We start from the raw sequence: 10,389 nt of genomic DNA, 5'->3' as shown, positions 1-10,389 counted from the left end.
CTAGGTGTCATACCTAGTGCATCGGGTCCAATGAAAATCTTTTGTGACAATACTGGTGCAATTGCCTTGGCAAAGGAATCCAGATTTCACAAAAGGACCAAACACATCAAGAGACGCTTCAACTCCATCCGGGATCTAGTCCAGGTGGGAGACATAGAGATTTGCAAGATACATACGGATCTGAATGTTGCAGACCCATTGACTAAGCCTCTTCCACGAGCAAAACATGATCAGCACCAAGGCTCCATGGGTGTTAGAATCATTACAGTGTAATCTAGATTATTGACTCTAGTGCAAGTGGGAGACTGAAGGAAATATGCCCTAGAGGCAATAATAAAGTTATTATTTATTTCCTTATAATCATGATAAATGTTTATTATTCATGCTAGAATTGTATTTACCGGAAACATAATACATGTGTGAATACATAGACAAACAAAGTGTCACTAGTATGCCTCTACTTGACTAGCTCGTTAATCAAAGATGGTTATGTTTCCTAACCATGAACAATGAGTTGTTATTTGATTAACGAGGTCACATCATTAGCAGAATGATCTGATTGACATGACCCATTCCATTAGCTTAGCACCCGATCGTTTAGTATGTTGCTATTGCTTTCTTCATGACTTATACATGTTCCTATGACTATGAGATTATGCAACTCCCGTTTACCGGAGGAACACTTTGGGTACTACCAAACGTCACAACGTAACTGGGTGATTATAAAGGAGTACTACAGGTGTCTCCAATGGTCGATGTTGGGTTGGCGTATTTCGAGATTAGGATTTGTCACTCCGATTGTCGGAGAGGTATCTCTGGGCCCTCTCGGTAATACACATCACATAAGCCTTGCAAGCATTACAACTAATATGTTAGTTGTGAGATGATGTATTACGGAACGAGTAAAGAGACTTGCCGGTAACGAGATTGAACTAGGTATTGGATACCGACGATCGAATCTCGGGCAAGTAACATACCGATGACAAAGGGAACAACGTATGTTGTTATGCGGTCTGACCGATAAAGATCTTCGTAGAATATGTAGGAGCCAATATGGGCATCCAGGTCCCGCTATTGGTTATTGACCAGAGACGTGTCTCGGTCATGTCTACATTGTTCTCGAACCCGTAGGGTCCGCACGCTTAAGTTACGATGACAGTTATATTATGAGTTTATGCATTTTGATGTACCGAAGGTTGTTCGGAGTCCCGGATGTGATCACGGGACATGACGAGGAGTCTCGAAATGGTCGAGACATAAAGATTGATATATTGGAAGCCTATATTTGGATATCGGAAGTGTTCCGGGTGAAATCGGGATTTTACCGGAATACCGGGAGGGTTACCGGAACCCCCCGGGAGCTATTTGGGCCATAGTGGGCCTTAGTGGAAAAGAGAAGGGGCTGCCCTAGATGGGCTGCGCCCCCCCCTTCCCCTAGTCCTATTAGGACTAGGAGAGGTGGCCGGCCCCCTCCTCCTCTTTTCCCCTCCGAGGAATCCTAGTTGGACTAGGATTGGAGGGGGAATCCTACTCCCAGAGGGAGTAGGACTCTCCTGCGCCTCCCCCCTTTGGCCGGCCAGCCTCCCCTCCTCTCCTCCTTTATATACGGAGGCAGGGGCACCTCTAAACACACAAGTTGACACAATTTGATCCACGTGATCTATTCCTTAGCCGTGTGCGGTGCCCCCTGCCACCATATTCCTCGATAATACTGCAGCGGAGTTTAGGCGAAGCCCTGCTGCTGTAGTTCATCAAGATCGTCACCACGCCGGCGTGCTGACGAAACTCTTCCCCGACACTTTGCTGGATCGGAGTCCGGGGATCGTCATCGAGCTGAACGTGTGCTCGAACTCGGAGGTGCCGTAGTTTCGGTACTTGATCGGTTGGATCGAGAAGACGTACGACTACTTCCTCTACGTTGTGTCATCGCTTCCGCAGTCGGTCTGCGTTGGGTACGTAGACAATACTCTCCCCTCGTTGCTATGCATCACATGATCCTGCGTGTGCGTAGGAATTTTTTTGAAATTACTACGAAACCCAACATGAGGTAGTCGTTCTCGTCGTGATCCTATCACCGGAGATCCTAGCGCCGAACGGACGGCACCCCGTGTTCAACACACGTACGGTCAGCGTGACGTCTCCTCCGTCTTGATCCAGCAAGGGGGAAGGAGAGGTTGATGAAGATCCAGCAGCACGATGGCGTGGTGGTGGATGTAGCAGGAGTCCGGTAGGGCTTCGCCAAGCAACTGCGGGAGGAGGAAGAGGTGTAGCAGGGGGAGGGAGGCGCCAAGACTTAGGGTGCGGCTGCCCTCCCTCCCCCTCCTTTATATAGGCCCCCAGGGGGGGCGCCGGCCCTGGGGATGGAAATCTCCCAAGGGGGCGGCGACCAGGGGGTTGGAGTGCCCCCCAAGGCAAGTGGTGCGCCCCCCCACCTTAGGGTTTCCAACCCTAGGCGCAGGGGGGCCCAAGGGGGGGGTGCACCAGCCCACTAGGGGCTGGTTCCCCTCCCACTTTAGCCCACCGGGCCCTCCGGGGTAGGTGGCCCCACCCGGTGGACCCCCGGGACCCTTCCGGTGGTCCCGGTACAAAACCGGGTGACCCTGAAACTTTCCCGATGGCCGAAACAGCACTTCCTATATATAATTCTTTACCTCCGGACCATTCCGGAAGTGACGTCCGGGATCTCATCCGGGACTCCGAACAACATTCGGTTTGCTGCATACTCATATTCATACAACCCTGGCGTCACCGAACCTTAAGTGTGTAGACCCTACGGGTTCGGGAGACATGCAGACATGACCGAGACGGCTCTCCGATCAATAACCAACAGCGGGATCTAGATACCCATGTTGGCTCCCACATACTCCTCGATGATCTCATCGGATGAACCACGATGTCGAGGATTCAAGCAACCCCGTATACTATTCCCTTTGTCAGACGGTATGTTACTTGCCCGAGATTCGATCGTCGGTATCCCAATACCTCGTTCAATCTCGTTGCCGGCAAGTCACTTTACTCGTACCTAATGCATGATCCCGTGACCAGACACTTGGTCACTTTGAGCTCATTATGATGATGCACTACCGAGTGGGCCCAGTGATACCTCTCCGTTATACGGAGTGACAAATCCCAGTCTCGATCTATGTCAACCCAACAGACACTTTCGGAGATACCTGTAGTGCACCTTTATAGTCACCCAGTTACGTTGTGACGTTTGGTACACCCAAAGCACTCCTACGGTATCCGGGAGTTACGCGATCTCATGGTCTAAGGAAGAGATACTTGACATAGGAAAAGCTCTAGCAAAACAAACTACACGATCTTGTGCTATGCTTAGGATTGGGTCTTGTCCATCACATCATTCTCCTAATGATGTGATCCCGTTATCAACGACATCCAATGTCCATAGTCAGGAAACCATGACTATCTGTTGATTAACGAGCTAGTCAACTAGAGGCTCACTAGGGACATGTTGTGGTCTAAGTATTCACACGTGTATTACAATTTCCGGATAATACAATTATAGCATGAATAAAAGACAACTATCATGAACCGCGCAAGCCATCATCTGGTCACTACCGCGCAACAAGCCATCATCTGGTCACTACCGCGCAAGTGGTAGTACCGCACCTTACAGCGGTAGTACCGCAACCCTTTGCGATAGTATCGCGGCAGTGTGCAGTAGTACCGCGCCGTGCAGACTGAAAGAGAGGATAACAGTTGGATCTTTTGTCCCACTATATAAAGGGGGTCTTCTTCCCCAAGAAGACCATATCTTCCCTCTCCAAGCTCCATTGTTGCTCAAACCTCCATTTTCGGCCGATCTCTCTTTCTAGCCAATCAAACTTCTTGATTTTCTAGGGATTGGTTGAGAAGGTCCCGATCTACACTTCCACCAAGAGAAATTTGATTTCCCCCACTAATCCCTTGCGGATCTTGTTACTCCTGGGTGTTTGAGCACCCTAGACGATTGAGGTCACCTCGGAGCCATATTTCATTGTGGTGAAGCTTCGTGGTGTCGTTGTGAGCCTTTAATTAAGTTGTGGAGATAGCCCCAACCTTGTTTGTAAAGATTCGGTCGCCGCCTTCAAGGGCACCAATAGTGGAATCACGACATCTCGCACTGTGTGAGGGCGTGAGGAGAATACGGTGGCCCTAGTGGCTTCTTGGGGAGCATTGTGCCTCCACACCGCTCTAACGGAGACGTACTTCCTCTCAAAGGGAAGGAACTCTGGTAACACATCCTCGTCTCCACCGACTCCACTCTTGGTTATCTCTTACCTTTACTTGTGCAAACTTTTATTGTGTTGTATCCCTTCCTTGCTTGTGTGCTTGTTGTTGTTGCATCATATAGGTTGCTCACCTAGTTGCACATCTAGACAACCTACTTTAATTTTAAGTTTAATTTGGTCAAGAAAAGCTAAAAATTGTTAGTTGCGTATTCACCCCCTCTAGTCAACTATATCGATCCTTTCACCTGCAACTTCTACGTCATGTACCGTGGAAAAGAAAAAAATAATTGTCTTCACCTTCTCTCACGCTTCACCGGGACATGTTGTCGTCTGGACGCTCGACCGATGTACGCTGGTGATCGTCCTATGAAAGAATTTCGACCACCTGAAAAGGAAATAACAATTATTTTCACCTTCTCTCACGCTTCGCCGGGCCATGCTGTCGTCTGGACGCCCGACCGCTGTACGCTCGTGATCGTCCTATGAAAGAATTTCGACTATTTGAAAAAGAAAAAACAATTGTCTTCACCTTCTCTCATGCTCCGCCGGGCCATGATGTCGTTTGGACGTCCGTCCGCTGTTCGCTGATGATCATCCTACGAAAGAATTCCGACCACCCCACCGACGCCAGCTCCCTGCTTAATGCATTGGTGGAGTTCATGGCGCCGGGAGGGGCTGCCAAAAGGAGGGAATGGCGGGCCACATAGGAGCTCACTGGTGACGCATTTTTGCCACTTAGGTCGGAACACATGTGGTCCTAGTTTGTCAAATTGGCTATTACTCCCTCCGTTTCTAAATATTTATTTTTCTAGAGATTTTAACAAGTGACTACATATGGAGCAAAATGAGTGAATTTACATTCTAAAATATGTTTATATACATCCGTATGTATAGTCCATTTGAAATCTTTAAAAAATATATATTTAGGAACGGAGGGAGTACCAAGAGATTTGGGCTTAGGGTTGACAATTAGTCCAGAAGTTATGGTTCTGCGTTGGAAAACCAAAAGTTGTGGAAAGTGTTCTAAGTTGCTCTGAAGAAATGGTCAAATGTAGTTAACTCCAGAATCCAGAAGAAAAGAAAGGGAAGAAGGCACAGCGGCGAGTCGTCTGCTTCTCATCTCTGATCGTTCCCCTCACCTCTCTGGCTCTCTCGGACAAGACTTCCTCCAGTACGCACCAGCCGGCAAAGGCGCGCCCTCCGGCGGCCGGCGACCAGCGACCGGCGACTTACTTCAAAGGAGCACGGACAGCAGGTAAGCCCCCATCTCGCCCCTCCTTTCCCTCTCCTCTTCTCCTCCTATACCCCAGAACAGTAATGGTCATCTCTCTCAATTCCGGCCGAGCCCCCTCCATGTCCGTCCACCGCCCATGGCGAGCCCCCTTCCAATTAATCTGCACTGCACGAAATTCTCACTGTAGGGATTGATTCCCCCTTATCAATTTCTCTCTGTGCCCCTGCGCAGCTCGTCACCACCAGATCCTCCTCCGTCGCGCACTCCCTCTCGACCGCATCACCTCTCGGAAGCAGGTTGCGGGCACGACCACCGAATGAGTCCACATCCTCCACCCAATAGATTGAACCTGTGTGTTTTTGCTTGTGAATTTAGACCACTTGCTGTGTATTTCCCATAAATTGAACTTATTTGCCATTGATTGAACTTCTGTGCATGTGCATACTAAGTTCCGTATCAGAGGTTCCAAAAAATTGCACTCGCTAACAAATCACTGCTGTGGGATTATCCTTGTTTATCTAAGGCCATATCGACATGACCAACTTATTAAAGATGTTCCCTGTTATACGAGCAATGCTGTTTTTGTCGATGGGTTTGCTTGGTAGTATATACTCCCTCCGTTCCAAAATAGATGACTCAACTTTGTACTAACTTCGAAGTTGGTACAAAGTTGGGTCATCTATTTTGGAACAGAGGGAGTAATACATTAGTATTGATGAAATGGGCAATACCAATTAGTGAAATTGCATTGCTGCAATGTTTTTTTTTTCACTGGTGACCGCGGGGGAAAGCCCCCACATGCAATGGTTCTATTGGGCACTGGACATGGTCCCATGAATAATAAGATGTATTAGTGTTCTTTTTCTAGTAGTTTCCTGCTTTCTCAGTCTTGCAATCAGAAGTCTGGACTTACAGCAGAAAAAGTAAACTTCCTGTTAAGGTCATTGCAAGTTATAGCTACTGCGAGAATAGTTCTATTTCCTGGCAAAAGTAAAATTTGTATGTTTCTGTGATACACTTAGTAGGAAAAACTTATATATAACTAGTTGTACCACTCCCAGTACTTGCTTTAAGTCACGAGGTTTTTGTTTGTGTTTCAGCATATAAGTTTGCATGTAGCTATGATGTTAATTTCTCTCCTTTCTTTCCCTTAATTCCATTCGTCTGTCATCCCTTTCCTGAACATTTATGCATCACCACCTAAGCAAACAGTCATCTTTCCAAAACACTTGACTAGGAACATATGCAGTTATAGCATTCATCTTTTCAGAACACTGAACAAAGGTTCATATAGCATTTTCTTTAGCAATTCCATGGTTTCCTGAAGAGCAGAACTTTCTTATACACCATGCAAAGTATTCCATCTAAAATGACCGCACATTTTTTTGAAACTGGAGGTCTAACTGAGCATAACTTGGCACAGAAATGGAAGTTTTAATCATGGTTTTCTTACTATTTGCATCTATATACCAGGCATCATATGATGCCGATTGCTTTCATACAGCAATAGTTATTTAAATGGAAACCATGATACTTCGTCCACTCTTGAAAGAACTACATTCTAGAATCGATGAAGTCAAGTCTATCCAGCTTTAACCAAAGATACATCATGAGTTTTCGGGTTACATTTATGAAAAGGAATGTGTATATTCGAGATATAAGTTCTTCAAATCATAACTTCATTTTCTGCAACTTATGTAGAAGCATAAAATTTACTGATTGAAGCTGTGTCTTCTAGATATCTTTTGGGTTTCATCCATAAGAGTGGCTGAGTTTTTAGTTGGCTTGCCAAGCCTATCACAACCCTCCTCCTTTACCCGGGCTTGGGACCGGCTATGTTGAATCGAAAGGGTTTAGGCTTAGTAGAACTAAAACCGAGTACATGATGTGCGGTTTCAGTACTACTAGGTGTGAGGAGGAGGAGGTTAGCCTTGATGGGAAGGTGGTGCCTCAGAAGGACACCTTTCGATATTTGGGGTCAATGCTGCAGGAGGATGGGGGTATTGATGAAGATGTGAACCATCGAATCAAAGCCGGATGGATGAAGTGGCGCCAAGCTTTTGGCATTCTCCGTGACAAGAGAGTGCCACAAAAGCTAAAAGGCAAGTTCTACAGGACGGCGGTTCGACCCGCAATGTTGTATGGCGCTGAGTGTTGGTCGACTAAAAGGCGACATGTTCAACAATTAGGTGTGGCGGAGATGCGTATGTTGAGATGGATGTGTGGCCACACGAGGAAGGATCGAGTCCGGAATGATGATATACGAGATAGAATTGGGGTAGCACCAATTGAAGAGAAGCTTGTTCAACATCGTCTGAGATGGTTTGGGCATATTCAACGCAGGCCTCCAGAAGCTCCAGCGCATAGCGGACGGCTAAAGCGTGCGGAGAATGTCAAGAGAGGTCGGGGTAGACCGAATTTGACATGGGAGGAGTCCGTTAAGAGAGACCTGAAGGATTGGAGTATCACCAAAGAACTAGCTATGGACAGGGGTGCGTGGAAGCTTGCTATCCATGTGCCAGAGCCATGACTTGGTCGCGAGATCTTATGGGTTTCACCTCTAGCCTACCCCAACTTGTTTGGCACTAAAGGTTTTGTTGTTGTTGCTGTTGTTTGTAAGCTGTGTCTTCTAGACTTTGAAATGTAAGAAGCACTATTCTTCTATTCTCTACAGGTTGTGTACACAGTACAAGTGATTTTGAAGTAAAGCCATAAGCAACAGAAAATTGAATTGAATGTTCAAAGTTGTTGTGAGAATCCCAAATTCTGTAGCTGGAAGAACTTTTGTTTATATGTATTATGTCAATGTTTGTATATGTTCTTCTACATGTTCATTCAGTTGGTTCCAAATTACACGCAGGAAGGAACTCCTGATGAGCTTCACTGAAAATCTTGATGAACGCTTTCTTGATCATATAATGAAGAAAAATCTTGATAAACGTGTTCTTGGTCATTTAACAAATTTGAACTCTTCTCCGAGGGTGATTGCACATGAAATGTCTAATGTCCACTATCAAGTATTACCATCAGTGGCGAAGCTACATGTAACCTGTGGGGTCAACTGACCCCAGAGTTTTTTTTGAAAACTTCCTTTGATTAGTAAGAAATCTTATAATAGGCCTTGGATTCATAGACTAATGACCACAGCTTGCTAATGATTCCACAGTATTATCATCCTGATGCCGCCGCTGATTACCATAGCATATTTGAGATAGCCTCCTATCTGGATAACTTCATTTTTGTGAAACATGTCATTGTCTTGACTGTTTAAGTGCTTTATGCAGCCTATATATTGGCAAAACAGCTAGTCCTCAGTTTCTCTCCGAGAATGGAATTTCTCTGTTTCCTTCATTTGTTGGTGGTGATTTCACATTTCGTGATTTTCTCAACTCTTCTGTCTTGTATAGCTGTATTACTTTGGCCGTTTTTGTACTTGTAGTCACAGTATGTGTTTCCAATGCTGATACTGCAGTATGGCGACCAGACGGAACATTCCTTATTCTGTTCTTCCTACGGAGGACAGGGATGAAGACAATGTTGACCGCCGGTTCACATACACTCCAAAATCCTTGAGGAGGATCCCGTGGAAGTCGATTGCCTTAGCATTGTTCCTCCTCTTCCTGGGAAGCTCTCTTCTCTTCCTTTCATATTTTATATCCACGGGTCACATGGAGGGTGATAGCTCTCAGGTGTATGGTCTATTGTTCCTGGGTATCCTTGCCTTTCTTCCTGGTATGTCAATGTTCTTCGCTTCAGTTTCCGTATTAAGATTGATATGCAACTGCTTCATCTTCCAGTATGAATATTGTCTTCCTCAAATTATTATATGAATATTCCTGTAAAAACAGTGGGCACTTGCATATACTTCCTGTATATACAATGGCCATTTGCATCACTGGGGTAATTAAGCATGGTGTAGTTTTTGATCTGCTCATTACGCATGTCCATTTGCATATACTAGTTAGTTTTTGATCTTCCTGTAAAAACAATGTCCACTTGTATCACTGGAGTATGTGAGACAAGGTGCACTGTTGAAATGTAACAGTAGCTGCTATAGGCTCTTCCATTTCGGACGAAACAAGCCCGTTTTGGCATCTCAATTTTTATGCTGAAAACAGAACTTTTCCTACTCTTCTGCATCTCAATTATTACGCGGAAAACAAATATTATCTTGCTCTTTAGCATCTCAGCTATAGAACCGATCCACTTTTCAAACGAGTATATGGTTTTTACGTGTACATATTTACATGGCTTGTGCAGGATTTTATGAGACCCGAGTTGCATACTATTCATGGAGAGGAGCACCAGGGTTCACCTTTGCGGCCATTCCAGACTATTAGGCTTTGATTCTAACTCATCTACTGGGCAGTAAGGATATTGAACAGCAAGAGCCAAAATACGAAACTTTATCGAGAATGAGATGAGCACTTATTGTTATGTTTGTACTACAAATAGCTAACATGTAGGTGAAGTCGCCTTGTGTTGATTCTATGTCACATGACTGCGTTGTTTCATCAGGCAAGCTACGCATGTGCTGCAGAGCTAAAGCTGCTCTTTTGCTTTGCTTGATTGCTATGTAGATTGAACTTCTGGAGTTACCTAAGATATTAGTTTTGGCTTAAGTATGTTAATCTACAAATATATTTTTAGGGCTTTGTTCTGTTTCGCGTGTTGAAGATACTACATATTACCCCGTACTAGCTTGGCCCTGGTTTATTGGTCCCCTTAGTATTTTGTGCCAATTTTGACCGTAGATTTGACCAACAAAATATAAGTTGTATGTCACAAAACTTATATTGTTGATTTCATATTCAAAAGAGGTTTTCAATGATACTATTTTTATGGTATATAACTTACTTTTTGATAGTTAAATTGAAGGTCAAAGTTTGACCCAAATGGACTAATAAATCAAGTCGGAGGTAG

General features: G+C 45.1%; 1 protein-coding gene across 2 annotated transcripts; it reads left to right on the top strand.

Annotated features, from left to right (window-relative positions):
* Window positions 1-5,258: 5,258 nt before the first annotated feature.
* Window positions 5,259-10,126, top strand: LOC123111334 (transmembrane protein 230). 2 transcript variants are annotated; one of them, XM_044532102.1, is made up of 4 exons: window positions 5,303-5,487; window positions 5,698-5,762; window positions 8,939-9,198; window positions 9,727-10,126. In XM_044532102.1, exons 3-4 carry the CDS (start codon window positions 8,940-8,942, stop codon window positions 9,804-9,806), a joined length of 339 nt encoding a protein of 112 aa, XP_044388037.1. In that variant the 5' UTR covers window positions 5,303-5,487; window positions 5,698-5,762; window position 8,939; the 3' UTR covers window positions 9,807-10,126. The 2 variants fall into 2 exon arrangements, with proteins under 2 accessions (XP_044388036.1, XP_044388037.1); XM_044532101.1 differs by lacking the exon at window positions 5,698-5,762 and having other exon boundaries at window positions 5,259-5,487.
* Window positions 10,127-10,389: the final 263 nt, after the last annotated feature.

The sequence above is a fragment of the Triticum aestivum genome, chromosome 5B (assembly GCF_018294505.1).
Source record: "Triticum aestivum cultivar Chinese Spring chromosome 5B, IWGSC CS RefSeq v2.1, whole genome shotgun sequence".
Lineage (NCBI taxonomy): Eukaryota > Viridiplantae > Streptophyta > Magnoliopsida > Poales > Poaceae > Triticum > Triticum aestivum.
Note: the sequence above shows the minus strand (reverse complement) of the source record. Positions and strands in the feature narration are given on the sequence as shown.

Excerpts from the sequence above, each read along its gene's own strand:
- LOC123111334 (XM_044532101.1), top strand. The coding sequence starts at position 8,940 with ATGGCGACCAGACGGAACATTCCTTATTCTGTTCTTCCTACGGAGGAC. Across the intron at positions 9,199-9,726 it reads TATCCTTGCCTTTCTTCCTG|GATTTTATGAGACCCGAGTT; the intron begins GTATGTCAATGT and ends TGGCTTGTGCAG.